This window comes from Andrographis paniculata, unplaced genomic scaffold, assembly GCF_009805555.1.
Source record: "Andrographis paniculata isolate CXL003 unplaced genomic scaffold, ASM980555v1 Contig64END, whole genome shotgun sequence".
NCBI classification, from domain to species: Eukaryota; Viridiplantae; Streptophyta; class Magnoliopsida; order Lamiales; family Acanthaceae; genus Andrographis; species Andrographis paniculata.
In genome coordinates, this window is record NW_026137600.1 from 1,726,000 (window position 1) to 1,741,979 (window position 15,980).

General features: G+C 27.8%; 1 protein-coding gene across 1 annotated transcript; it reads right to left on the minus strand.

Annotated features, from left to right (window-relative positions):
* Nucleotides 1-13,958: 13,958 nt before the first annotated feature.
* On the minus strand, nucleotides 13,959-15,024 carry LOC127261677 (uncharacterized). The gene is made up of 2 exons (XM_051289973.1): nucleotides 14,209-15,024; nucleotides 13,959-14,069 (listed from the first exon to the last, which is right to left on the minus strand). Exons 1-2 carry the CDS (start codon nucleotides 15,022-15,024, stop codon nucleotides 13,959-13,961), a joined length of 927 nt encoding a protein of 308 aa, XP_051145930.1.
* Between the last annotated feature and the right edge of the window lie 956 nt (nucleotides 15,025-15,980).

Sequence of the window (15,980 nt, forward strand, 5' to 3'; positions counted from 1 at the left end):
TTTATCCAACTACAACCCTCACGTCCCACTATGAATTTTTGTTATAACTAACTCGATTCTTTTCAAATAGAAATTCTTCGTATGTTGAGCATGTCATCGCAGAAACCATCATCAGCAATACAAAAAAATTTTTGAATCAGTAATCAAGTAGACCTTTATAATATTTGGGCTCAAAGCATGAAGGTCTAATCTCCTTCTGCAATTCATCCGACGCCAGACAATCTGCAAATATCAACCAAAATCCAATCGAGAAAATAATTAGCTACAATTTGCAACATAACTTTTCCCTCTAAATTTCGACTTTGTATTTTTTATTTTTTAAAACTTTTGTATGGTGCTACTTGGCGTTGGCGGCATTGTGAGACAATGGGCAATCGAATTGAGTAGCCAAATATTGTGTATCGAGTCTTTTTCTCTTTGTTTTTCGTGACTATAAGAGTTAAGTAGTTAACAGTTTTTGGACGGCTGGGATTGATTAATAATAATGAGATGGATCAGATGTAATTTCTGTAAGATGCAATAAATTGATTAGTATTTTGGGAAATGGCATTGCATGTGACTGTTGTTCATGTTATTATATGTTTACATATTTTTGTAAGAACTATTAATGAGTTTTGCGTGTACGTGTATATATAAAGGGTAAACTGTTTTTTTAGTCCCGTAACTGGACCCCTTTATCATTTTAGTCCCGTAAGTGGAGTTTGTCGCAAACTAGTCCCATAAGTGAAAATTTTTCGTTATTTTAATCCTCCGGCGTCGGAGACGCCCGCGTGGCTCGCCGGAGGTAACGTATCCGCCAGGTGTCCCGCCAGGTCAGCGACACCTGGCGGACACGTGGATTTATATTTTCTTTTTCTATTTTTTTTATTTTTTCAATTTTTTTAATTAGACAAAATCAACATAATACAAAAAAAATGAAAAAAAAAAATTTAAAATAAGTTTTGAAAAAAAAATTTAAAAAATGAAAAAAAAATTAAAAAAATCCACGTGTCCGCCAGGTCAGCGACACTTGGCGGACACGTCACCTCCGGCGAGCTACGCAGGCATCTCCGGCGCCGGAAGACTAAAACAGCGAAAATCTTTCACTTATGGGACTATTTTGCGATATGCTCCACTTACAGAACTAAAATGATATGGGGTCCAGTTACGGGACTAAAAAAAATAGTTTACCCATATATAAATAATGAGTGAGGGACCCAGTAACAAAATTTATTTACCTAGGTATTTTAACAGTAAATATTTATAATGTAATTTAGAAATATTATTTGAGAAGTCTTAAAATTTTGAGTTAGATTTAGAACTAGTAAAAAAAAATGAATAGAGAACACATGTTTCATTAGATATATTTAGGTGTTGAATGAGATCTTTTGGACGTGTTTGTTTTGTATTTTTTTTTTTTTTTTTATAAATGTTTTTTTTTTCTATGTTCGGTAATGAGAATTGTGTCGGTAATATAAAATAACTTAATAATTTGTTTGTTTAGTGTGACATACGAGAAATTATGCTGATGATATAAAAATAATATTTTGTATTGAATTTGTGACTTTTATACGAGAGAATGAAATATAAATATTATATATATATATATATATATATTGGGAATGCCTATCAGAAAAATAAATAAATAAATTGGATAAAATAAACGAAGCATTTTGGATCTTAAGTTGGTTTGTGAATATATAAAAAGATGGTAGAAAAAGTTATGTATTTGTTGTGACATTTGAATAGAAATTTATTTGATTGTGTTTTGGTATGTTTTGAGAATAGTAAAATTTTGAATTAAAATAATTATTTGATATGATATAAATATGTGTTTTATTAATTTTTGAATGAAAATATTTTTGCATGTAATATTACATTTAAAACAAGCATATTAGATGATAATTTCTAGAAAATATTAATATTTATAAATAGTAAGTTGAAAATACAGCCAAACAACAAATGTTTACTTGTGCGAATTGATTTTCGGTTTCACTATTGCAACTTTTTTTTTTCTAAAAATATCAAATTATATATCTATTTTTTATTTATTATTCAAAATATCACATCAAGATGTATTTATATCACATCAAATAACTATTTCAATTCAAAACTTTACTATTCAAAACCAAAATTCAAAATCAAAATCTTACAAATAAATACACCGCCAGTGTTTTAAAAAACATGTCCTTATTATAATGGTTTAAAAAATTATATAAATGTTTGTAAATAGTAAATTTCCAAGTTCGAAAATATTAATATTTTAACTAAAAAAAATATTAATATTGTGAATTATTTTAGAGAATTGAATTTTGAAAAACATAAATAGGTTACAAGTTCATCCAACACCAATAAGTTATTCTTTATAGAATGTGTTTGTGTTTGTATGCAGTATAATATTTTACAAAAAAGTAATATCTTTTTTTTCTTCTATATTTTTTTATAAAAAAAAAATATCTAAAATTTGCATAATAAAAAAATAGTAAAAAATATGTATATATTAAAAGAACAAAACTATAGATTTATAATTTTACAATGTATAAGTATTTGAGTACAATGATCTTATACATGGTTTGTTTAGTTTGTATTTCAATCTAACTATTTAGTCCACATAATTTTTAATAAAAATACATTTCGTTTTATATGAATTACATTAAAAAAAATTATGAAACTAAAATTCAAATACAAAATCAAACAAATCGATCTAGGTTTAAGTATTCGTTGTCGGAAACTAATGACCGTCTCACCTAAAAGCTCGAACTTGTTAGGGAAACTAAGACATTAGTTACATATCCCGCAAACGGGAGTCCTCAACACGCCCCCTCAGGTGCAAGTGGGTCTGCGAAACTTGCACATGCATATGCCACAAATGGGGACGGGCGGGACTCGAACTCGAGACCTAGCCTAGGCTCTGATACCATGTCGGAAGCTAATGACCGTCTCACCTAAAAGCTCGAACTTGTTAGGGAAACTAAGACATTAGTTACATATCCCGCAAACGGGAGTCCTCAACAGTTATATATATATATCACTACAAAAAAAATAGTATATTTGTAACGGAATTCCGTCCCTAAAGTTTACGTAGCTAACGTAATTCCATCCTTAATTCCGTCTCTAATATCATTAGTAACGGAAAAAGTGAAATTAAGAACGAAAAATTCTCGTTACAAAATTGATATTTTTTTATAGTGTATATATATATATATAATTAAATTATATGGACCAATTTTCTTTTAAGAACTATCCACCAATTCTTTTTCGTTTTAATGAAAAGCAACCTTGTGGAGCCATATATTCTTTACTTCATTGCTAATTAATGTCTCATTTTCTTGGCAATAAAAAGTGGAATACACAAAATATAGTAATAATAATAATAATAATAATAATAATATTAAATCTTAATTACTACTCTTATTTAGAATTTTTGTGTTGCTTTTTAGTTTTATACAATTTAAGGTGAGATATTTTTTAATATAATATATTTCCTCCGTCCCAAAACTATAATATTGGTTGTGTTGGACACAAAATTTAAGAAATATTAATATTATATTGATAGTAGGTAAAAAATATGGGTAAAAGTCTATTAGTGTATTGTAAAAAGTAGTGACAATTCTATAATAATAATGAAAAAATAATGGTAGTTTTATAGTGATATGATTATTTATGAAAATAAAATTATTGTTTTGGGACGAACAAAAATAGTAAACAAAACTATTGTATTGGGACAAAAAGAGTACTATTAAAAGCTTTATGTATAGTGTTGATTGAATTATATATTGATTTTATTCAATCATCTCATGTTTATAAAGAAAGTAACGCATATCTGAAATAGTACATCTTAATATAAGTATATTACATATATTTTAATAACACATTATATAATTACATATGACACTATATATTTTGATTTCAACATAATAAGCAAATTATACAACACAATATAATACATAACTCAGATATCATATGTTAATACAATATACTCTCTCTGTCCCATAACAAAGTATCAATTTTTCCATTTTAGTCTGTCTCGTAATAAAGTATCCATTTCCTTTTTTTAGTAACTGTACTATCTACCTAACATTACAAATACCCTTACAACTTATAATATATTACACAAATGTCATTACTTTTATATCACACAATACTCATAAGGTTATTTTAGTCATTTCTACTTTATTCCTACTATATCTCAATATAATACTAATATTTTTAAAACTCCATGCAAAAAACAAGCGAATACATAGTTATGGGACGAATGAAGTATAACGTATCACATTTCATAATATTATGTGGTATTATAATATATTGTGATTTTAGTACAATAAACAAATTATACAACATAGCATAATATATAACTCCCACGATATATATTTTTATATAAAATAACATATGTTATCTATCTTGAGGAAAAATGTTAATTACTTCGTATTAGTGTGCTAATTTGCTCAAATCAATACAGACAAATTAGCACGCTACCCGCCTCCATTGTTAAAAAGGCAAACTGTTTTTCTTTTTTTTTTTTTTAAATAGACTTTATTTAAAATTAGTCTCACAAGTAAAAATTTTTCGCTAAAATAGTTTTCCGGTGTCGGACTCGCCACACTGGTTCGTCGTTGTTGATGTGGCGCTGACGCGGCTGACGTGTCATTGTTACATAGATGTCACGTCAACGACACGTGAAATTTTTTTATTTTATTAAATGTTTTGGTAAACTGTTTTTTAGTCGGATATGGCCTCATTTATCATTTTAGAACTTTAAATTGACGTTGTCTAAAAATAATTGCACAAGTAAAAAAATTTCACTAAAATGATCCTCCAACGTGTCACTGATGTGGAAATGATATGTCAGCCGCATCAGTGTCACGTCAGCACCGAAGAGTCAGCGTAGCGAGTCCGACACCGAAAGACTATTTTAACAAAAAAAACTTTACTTGTGGAACTATTTTCAGATATAGTACTTTCAAAGTCTAAAATTATAAAGAGGTTCACATACGAGATTAGAAAAATAATTTACCCTTTATAAAAATTATTATTAAGCGTACATGTTTTAAAAAAATAAATAAATAAAATAAAATATAAAATATATTAAATAAAGTAAAAAAAAAATCCAACAATATAATCGTTACAACTATCAAGGGTTTGTTTACTTTTTAAAAAAAAACTTTTTGGCCGTTTTTAGATCAAATAATTCTTTCATTTGATATTAAAAAAAAACAGTTCAATGTAATTTTTATAGAAAAGTGAACGGTAAAATAGTCCAAAGTGTTAAAAATACAAGGATGTGTTTACTTTGTGTTTTAAATAGATGTAATTTTTTATATTAGATAGAAAGAATCATACTGATAATAAAGATAATATAAAAAATAATAATATTTTATATTAAATTAGTAATTTATTGTGAGTAAATCTAATAGTATATATAATAGATTATGTAAGTAAGTGTATACTTTCTCTCTTTGAAAACAATATGGACATTTGATATGTTCACGATAATTAAGAAATAATAGTATTATCTATATAATTATTGTGAAAGAATAAGGATAATTTTGTAAAAAAAATAGGAAACTAGTTACCAAATATGGAAATAAAACTATTGTTTTGAGACAGACAAAAGTAACAAAATTGAACTATTATTTTAAAACAAAAAAAATATTATAGATATATATATTAGTAATATTTATCAAGAATAGTATCACTAAAAAAAAATTATTGTGTGAAGACATTTAGATAGATCCTAAATCAGTTGCAGCAAAATTTAGTAGTAGTAAAAATTATAATAAATAAATAAAATAAAGTGTACATATCTTTAGGCTCTATTCTATACGATAATTTTTAAAATTTTGGCATTATTTAAAATTTTAAAATATCAAATCAAATATATATATATATTTTTTAAAAAAATATTATATCAAATATTAATTTTTTGGTAAACTGTTTTTTTAGTCTCCTAACTAGACTCCTGGAGCTTGTCGCAAATTAGTCCCATAAGTGAAATTGTTTTGTTGTTTTAGTCCTTCGGCGCCGGAGACATCCGCGTGGCTCGCCGGAGGCCACGTGTCCGCCAGGTGCGGATGTCTCGCCGGAGGTCACGTGTCCGCCAGGTCAGCGACACCTGACGAACATGTGAATTTTATTTTTTAATTTTTTAAAAAAATTATTTTAAATTTTATTTGTTTTTTTTTTTAAAATTTTTTTATTTGGTTCAATTAAAAAAAAATAAAAATCCACGTGTCCGTCAGGCGTCGCTGACCTAGCGGGACACCCGACGGACACGTGACTTCCGGCGAGCTACGCAGGCGTTTCCGGCACCGGAGGACTAAAACAACGAAAATTTTTCACTTATGGGACTATTTTGCGACAGATTTCACTTACGAGACTAAAATGATAACTGGTCAACTTACGGGACTAAAAAAATCAGTATACTCTAATTTTTTTATTTATAGGAAACCCAAAACTTTCAAAATTATATTGTCTAAGCATAGGCTTAATGTGTAAATTTTAAATAAAGTAAGCATGGATGATGAATGATAGTGAAATAATTAAAGAGACCCGACTGAGGAAGCCCCACGGCACATTCATTTAACATATCATAAATAAATAATTAATTAATTAATAGTAATTAATGTCACAATCATCGTATCTTTAACGTAGAATTGATTATTAGTTTATTGGTTTAATTTTGAGGGCACTAAAAGCCAAATCAACAAGTGGCCCTAACTTTCCAAAGTGGGCAAATTTAATTGAATTCCTAATGTTGTCTCTCTCATCACTCTATCTTTATTGGGATTTATGGGTCCGCCTCGGTTCTCATTTACTTTTTATATATTGATTTTTTAATATTAATTATTATATTAAAATAGAGTATAAATTAAAAAAAATTACAAAAATATTTTTATTAATATTTTATAATACTAGTAGTAAAATATTTGTACAAAAAGTTATACAAAATAAAAATATTTTTAATATTAAATACAATAACGCAAAAGGTAAATGTGACCATTAAAAGTTGATGGAAGGAGTATTTTAATTTTAAGTATTTTCTATATGAGATATGAATAATTGTATGTATTGATAATTTATTTATTTTTTAAAAAAAAAACTAATATTTTTTATTATTTAATATTAAATTTATTGAAAGAATAAAATATATACTATTTTGTCATATAACATGAGTAATATTTACGTTTTGCACTTAAATTTTTTAATATTATCATTATATTAGTTTGTAGTGAAAAAGACAAAAATATTTTTATTTGTATTGTGTAATATAAAAATAATAGCGTCAATGTAATATACTGTAAGTTATAAGAGTATTTATTATATTATATAAGTAGTAAAATTATTAAAAATAAAATGAGACCCTTGTTTTAGGACCGATAAAAATAAAAAATGAAACTCACGGAGAGAGTATTATATTTATTGGAAAATTGTATTGATAATTAAATTAGTTAACAAACAAACCATATTTAAGAAGTTTTTGAATTTTTATCATTAGTTATTTTTTTAATTGTAAATATATTATTAAAGTATTTTATTTTTATTATTTATTAAATATTATATAAAAAAGAGTATTATATATATGTAATTTGTAAAAATCAACATTCAAAGTATTTATTTATTTTTGTATGTAGAAATATTAATATTACATGTGTGATCGAGAGTATCCAAAAGTATATTAATTAAAATACTTTTAAAATTACAATTAATAGAGAATATTATAATTTTAGTTTAAGTTTTATTTTATCCTTTGTAGAAATAAAAAAATAAAAAAATAAAAGATTTATACATTATTTTAAATAATATAAATATTATTCTTTATGTGTTTACATTAGCTTTATAAAAATACAGACGCACGATGCATTTGTCAAACTTGACTGCATAAAAGTGTATATCAAGTTGAGTATTTATAGATAAAGTTTAATGTCGCGTTTGGTATAGAGAATTAAATTACAGATAAATGAGAATTGAGAATGGAATTAGAAAGAAATAAAATTGAGTAGATAAATTTTCTTATTTGGTAAAATAAAGAATTCAATGCAGTTATACGAATTGATCAAACAAGAATAAATAATTAGTTGGATAAAACAAAGTTTTAACTAATGAAAAATAATTTTGGTGATTTTTTTTTTAAAAAAAATTATAGTAAATTATATACGATGTTTATATTTTAGTATAATTCTTAAAAAATCGTAAAATTTAAGTACTTTAACAATAAATTAAATTTGATTTTTATAAAATAAAATAATATATATAAAAATTAGATAGTACAAAAAAAGATTTTAAAAAATTAAAAACATATATACCGTTATATCATTTCTCTTCATATAAGAGAGAAATCAATTTATTTCTCAAGTTTCACTGACTCAAACAAATAAGAGAAATGAGACTATTTCCATTTCTCTGACCCTAAGGGTGTATTAATTTAATATGGATTTCGAATTGAGACTTGAAAATCTTATAAATTTAAGTCAAAATAATTTTTTTTATAAAAAATGTTGAATTTTTTGAATAAATTTTTTAATAATATAGTAATATAAAATAAAATAATAATAATAATAATAATAATAATAATAATAATAATAAACAGTAATAGATCATATCCAAACCTTAAAGAGTGTTTTTAATTCTACTTTTAATTGTTAAACCAATTGAGTTTAAACAATTATTGTGCTTTTGGTTACAAGTTGTGAGTGATAAATGAAAATTTAATTTTTTTTTTTTTTAGTTGTAAGTAAAGTTATGATATAAAATATTTTAAATTAAAAAAGTTAAAATATATTTTGAATGTTTAAAATTATACTTCAATAAAATGGAGTATTAAATATGAATGTAATATTGTAGTGAAATAAAATGTTAAATAATACAAATAAATAAAAATATACTAATATATTTAAACATAAGTATTATAAATTAATTTATAATATAAATAGTTTTAAATATATGTATTTATTAATTTATAAAATATAAAAATAAAATATTATATAGATAATACTCCTTCCGTCTCATAACAAATTATTCATTTTTTTTTTTAGTAATTACCTAACGTTACAAATACCCTTCCAATTTACAATATATTACACAAATGTCATTACATTTATATCATACGATACTAATAGGGTTAATTTAGTCTTTTTATTTTTATTTATACTTTATCTCAATATAATACTAATATTTTTAAAATTTCTTAAAAAAAAGCAAACGGATATATAAATATAGCATAGAGAGTACTATTTTTTAAGAAAAAATAAATGATATAAATTTGAAAAAATAATAAAAATTAAAAGTATAATATCAACATGTGCCACAACTACGAAACATACCCTAATATATGATTCAACGAGTTGATTCTAAATTGGAAAAATATGACATATTACGAAAGCATACAACTAAATACGATATAATAATAATAATAATAATAATAATAATAATAATGGTAAACTGTTTTTTTAGTCCCGTAACTGGACCCTTTTATTATTTTAATCCTGTAAGTGGAGTTGTCGCAAACTAGTCCTATAAGTGAAAAATTTTCGCTGTTTTAGTCCTCCGGTGCCGGAGATGCCTGCGTGGCTCGCCGGAGGTGACGTGTCCGCCAGGTGTCCCGCCATGTCAGCGACACCTGGCGGACACGTAGATTTTTATTTTTTTTTTCATTTTTTTTATTTTTTTAATTGGACAAAATTAAAAAAAAAACAAATAAAATTTAAAATAAATTAAAAATATATTTTTTTAAAAAAATTTAAAAATGACAAAAAAAATCCATGTGTCCGCCAGGTCAGCGACACCTGGCAGACACATCACCTCCGGCGCCGGAGGACTAAAATAACGAAAAATTTTCACTTATAAGACTAGTTTGCGATAGGCTCCACTTACGGGATTAAAATGATAAGAGAGTCTAGTTACGGGACTAAAAAAACAGTTACCTTAATAATAATAATTATAATTATAATAATAGTAATAAAAAAAAAAACTGCTCAACTACTTTTTTGTTTCCTCGGACTCGGATTATAGACAGCTAATCCAGGTTTGTTTACTTGTACCTTTTTATTATTATTATTATTATTATTAAAAATATTATCTTTAAGCCCGTGTATTTGTTTTGTGATATTGTTGAATATAAAATTTTTTATATAAAAATATAGAAAATTATGTTGGTAATATAAAAATAATGAATTTGTATATTATATTAATTTTTTTTTTTTGAAAAATGTAGCGAAAAAAAATCTTTAACCTATTTCATAACTAGGCCAGCGATCTACTTATTCTAATATCACATCTTAACCCTTAATCTACTCTGTTCTTTTGTAGTTTTTTGTTTAAATCTTTTTAAGTAGAGGTGTCAATTCTTGTTTTCGGATCATATTCGTTTCGGGTTAGATCATGGGATAACAAAAAAACTATCAAATCGAATCTGATCCGAATTCGAAATTTGACCTGAAATTCTAGACCCGAATACGACACGAATTCTTTCAATTTGGGTTCATGTTGACCTAATTTAGTTTTAGGTCACCCGAAATCCAAATAAACCCGACACTAACTTTACACGAAATAAGTTGAAGACTTAAAAAAAAAAAAACTTAACCTAAAAAATTCATTTTTATTTATTTTTTATATTATTTTATATTTAAAATAATATAAATATTACAAAAAAATAATAATAATAAATAATTTCAGGTCAATTCGAAATACGAAACCCGACTTGATTTTTACATTTCGGGTTATCAAGTCTACTCGAAACTCGACTCAAACACGACACGCATTTTTTTCTTTTCGGGTTCGGGTTGATCTGAGTTTTTGCAAACCCGAAATACCCAAACCCGAACCTGAAAAATTTCAGATCGAATAAGTTCGGTTTTTAACATGCGTTTGTTTGAAAATTTTAAATTTGTAATCATTATGTTTAAAAAAAATAAAAATATTGTTTCGGTCACACATATGATGTAACATATAGTGTTCCACACGGGAATTTAGATGAGTAATATTAAATAGAATAAATTGAAAATTAGGTGATTTGATGATTGAGAATTGTATATTAATGTTTTTATTTGAGTGATATAATGAGATAAATATAGTTAATTATTTTTTATTTTATAAATGTTGTATGTATATGAGACAAATTAAAATAAAAAATATTGTAGAATATACGAGACAAAGAGAGTAGTACTTATTATTTATTTGTTGGATGTAATATATAAATGTAATATTTTTGAAAAGAATAAATAGAAATAATTGCAAAAATAGAAGAAAAAAAAGAATAGTTTGATCCTAAGATTAATATTGTTGGAGACTTCAGTCGGATAAAAATTAATAATTGTATTTTCTTAAAAACTTGAATTTTTATGTGAGACGGTTATTAAGCATCAAATATGATATCAAACCCTTAAATATCTCCAATCCACTATAAATGCAATGTGTTGGTAAAAATGAAGGGGTTGGGGCTCCAACCCAACCCCATTTCTACAATATTACTTAAAAAATGGAGTACAATGTAAGAGTGGAGTATTTTATGTATTTTTAGTGTATTTTTGTTATTTTTTGTGTATATTGTTTAATTTTATTTTTTAAAATGAATGTATAATTTTATTTTTTGAAAATGATATATAATTTATTTTTTGGAAAGTGATATGTAATTTTATTTCTTCAGAAAATAATATATAATTTATTTTTTAAAAAGTGATATAATTTTATAAATAAAATATGAATTATATATTTTTTAGTGATGATATAAAATCAAATTAAAGTTTGGTGTAATTTATAAATATGAAAAGTTATATTATAAAATAATACTCCCTCCGTCCGGTTACAAAGTTTACATTTTTTCATTTTAGGATGTCCAATTACAAAGTTTATATTTCATTTTTTAGAAAGTATGGACCCCACCCCATATTACTCGTACCTTTACTTTTACACTTATTTACACAAATACCATTATATTTATTTGTACAGCTATTCTTAAATAAATACAATTATTAACATTTAAACACAATAATTAAAACTAAAATACAATTATTAAACATAAAACCCAACAATTAAAACTAAAACACATTTTTTAAAATAAAACACAATATTTAAAAACAAAAAACAATTTCTAAAATTAAAATAATTATTTGAATCTCTTCATTCTCGTCGATCCTCTCTCGCTCCTAGGGTTCTCTCGTGATCTTTGTCTTCATCGTTCTCTCTAGATCTTGGTTCCACCGTCGCCGTCGACCACCCGAATGGCGCAAAATCGCCCAAATCGCGATCGATCGGAGGATTTATCAATGGATCCTCCTCCGGCTTTGCCCGTCGTCCTTGTTTGGCAGTCGCCCGAGAAGCCATATTCCGATCTTTCACTCTTCGACTCTGATCTTTACAGATCCATGGTGCCGGAGACGTGCGGGACCTTCGACGGTGGGCTTGAGACCTCCGAGACGGGGGGCCGTCGGCTGTCTGTTGAGATACCTTACTTTTGTACAAACTCAGAATATTTGGCCTCCGAGGTGCCGGAATCTTCCCACCTGTACTCCGGCTGGGTTGTGCCAAACTCCGAGGATGCCATTGTGTGTCCGTCACCGGTTGTTGTTCAAAACGACATGGCCAAAAAAACCCTTGTAGCTGGAATCAATGCTCGTAGCCGCCGTGAAGTGTTCCTTCAATTCCTGAGGATTTACTGTCCTCTTGCGACCACCTTGCCTGAGTACTCTGAGGTATACCTTCTATGGTTTTTATTTTATGAGTACTTGAAGTTGGGAATTTCAATTTTAGTGGTTGAAATGATGATTTTCGTGTTGATTATGTGCAATATAGGTTGTTGGTTGTATGTAGTGCATATTGTTTATGGATGGCTTACTCTATAAGTAATGCACCATATATGTGCAAGACTTTTTGCATAACTAGCTTCCACTCGATGATTTTCTTCCGAGAGTGTCCCGATCGTGCATAGTTGTATCGGATGCTGACTTTATAAGTAATGCAACCATTGTGCATTTGAATTCATAGTCACTGCCCCCCCCCCCCCCCTTGATGAAGGCTAACGTCTGAGAGTGTATTGAATATGTTCTTTGATGGTCCTATAATGTATATTGTATTTGGAAGCTTACTTTTAAAGTAATGCAACCACTGTGCCTTTGAATTCGTAGGCATTGCGCCCCACTTGATGAAAATTATCTTATGAAAGTTACTTATTGTGCTCTTTGATGGCCACATGATGCATTTTGTATTTGGAGGCTTACTTTTAAAAGTAATGTAGCCACATATGCATTGAAATTTGTACACTCCAGCCCTTACTCGATGATGATTAGTATCTTAGAGCACCCAATAAATGTCAATTAATTTATGAGAGTGGGTTGATGACACTCTATGATGATAAATTGTGGAAAGAGACATACAAAATGTTCCGCATATGCATATTATCCTATCCAAAGATTTGTTGAGCGTACAAATCGATTTAGTTATCCTACAAAAGAGATTATTGGTTATTGCTTAAACAACCTCTCTAAATAGAGGTGTTTTATAGCAATAGCAATAACTTATCCCATCATCAAAAGCATGATTTACTACACCTATGCATTTATCTATTGCTAAAACTCCTCTAGAGAAGTTATAAAGTTCTCCAGGCCTTCCACTTTATTTAAGTCCATCAAATGATCAATACATGCTTTGATCATCTCATTGTCAACTTGAATGTCTTCCGGGAGATTCCCTGACCTTCTCAAAGACTCTTTTCCTAGGTGAGGGATCTTATAATTGTTTGATCCAAAATTAGCCATTATCTCACCAAGACATGCTTGCAAACTTAGAAATACTGAATTTAGAGTTGTATGTGATAGCTGCTCAAATGATTTGTGAACTGCTCCAAGTAAGTCATCAACTGTGGTACCTGGCTGTGTAATTTGTAAAGATTGCAGTGCCCGGAACCATCCCAAGTTATTCACATTTGTGTCTGAGCTGTTTGGTGCTTAAAACACCAAATTGATATTCCATCCATCGGCACTTGCTCCTCATCTGAAATCTAGATCAGAGTTATTGATGTGCTGCTTTGCATTATCCTGTTGAATAGTGATATTTTTGTCCCTGTTGGTTGGCCACTTCTCCTTTATTGCTGGTATCACCTGTTATAAAGTCACCAATGAGTATTACTCGCGTAATTTTTTATTAGAAGACTTATACTTGTGATCAATAACCCAATGATGAAATGTTTCTGAGGGATAAGGCAGTCTAATTGTAGAAATACAAAGTGAAACAACATACCTTGTTGATTAAAAGTTTCTTTGTGACTTTCTTTGTGATGGATTCTAATGGTTTTGTAACTATTGTCCCAATTGTTCTATTCTTTGAATTTCTTTGGGCTGGAACCTTTTCTGTAAAAGGGAAAATGTCTATTTTCCCATCGAATATGCACTCTCCATTACTAGCATACATCGGTCTAACAACTGCACATAAAAACATTACTTTCGTAATGAATCTTTTACTATGACAGACCTTGTACGGCTCTGGCTCATCGGGGAGTAGATAGTATATTTTTGTCTCCCTTGTAAGATTAAACCACTTCTTATCTACGTGCACAACTTGTGACATGCTTTGAAATTTGATGACTTTCGATGCACTATCAATCTGTAGTGAGTTGAGGCTGAACTTTAGCCTCTCTATCTTGTTTTTCTCGTTAAGGGAAGGCTTGATAGCATTGGTGTGTGGCCTGATCAGCCCCGATTTTACCCGATTCCCGACAATACTCTTGCTGACATTCATCTCTTTAGCAATATTTGTATAAGTGTCTCTCTTGTGCACAGCTATACTTTGTAGAGCAGTTTTATCAAACTCCTTCCTCTTAACCCGAGGAAGGTCTGATTTCTTATTTTTTAAAGATATGGGCTGACCTGACTGAATTTGCTCGTGTGCTCTTTTCCAAATTCTGTGGATGACTTGTCTGCTTACACTATACTTTAAAATTGCTTCAGTAATTTTCCCATGAACCGATTTCCCGTTGGTAGACCCTTGCAACAGAAATTGTGCAATGTTATTAAGATCATTGACTGCTAAATTTTGTTTTTTCATATTTCTAGCCATTGTGAAAATGAATAGCTTAATATGTGAATTTAATGATGTATATATAGTGTAATTTAAGGGGGAAATGTGCATTTGGTAACGGAGGAAATTTTTTTCCTTGATGAGAAAGGTTAACATGATGTTACTGTGATATGATTATCCTTCTTTGAGAGGGAAATAATTTGTTTTGGAGGTTGTTTTGGGCACTGGTTTTTATCTATATTCACTGTGATTTTTATTGTGTGATGCCATAACGATTTATTGCGATTTCTACTGATATATCGCGTTGTCTACTGATTTTCCCTTCTCAATGTATGATGTTATACGTTTGTCTACTGATTTTTTTTCCTAGTTTTGTACACTTTTTATTTGTACACTTTTTTTTTTCCTAATTATGTACAGTTTTTATTTGTACACTGTTTTTTTTCTCTAATTTTGTACACTTTTTATTAATTTGAACACTGTCAGCTTAACTAAGATTTCTGCACTGTATTTAATTACGTGAATTGTAAATTTAATTGTGTAATTTTAATTTTAAATCCGTAAATTTAATTGTGTAGTTTTAATTCTAATTACATTAGTTATTTTCTGCATTTTGTGATTTTTCTAGTAATTATGTAATTATCCTAGTAATCTTAATTATTCTATAAATTTGCTAATTTTTTGTACACTCTAGCTTTAATTAATTTTTTGGTAAAATGCATTAATTATATTACCCCAAATCACCACTTAATTACAAAGCAAAAAAGTAAAAGTAATATAGGGGATGTTTTGGTCTTTTTACATTAAATTTATCATAACTATCATTAAAATACAATATTTCTTAAACAACGTGCAAAAAGTAAATGTCAACATTGTAAGCGGACGGAGGGAGTATAATGGAGGAATATATAGAGAATATACTCCCTCCGTCCACTTACAATGTATACATTTACTTTTGACGCGATGTTTAAAAAAAAATAGTATTTTAATTATAG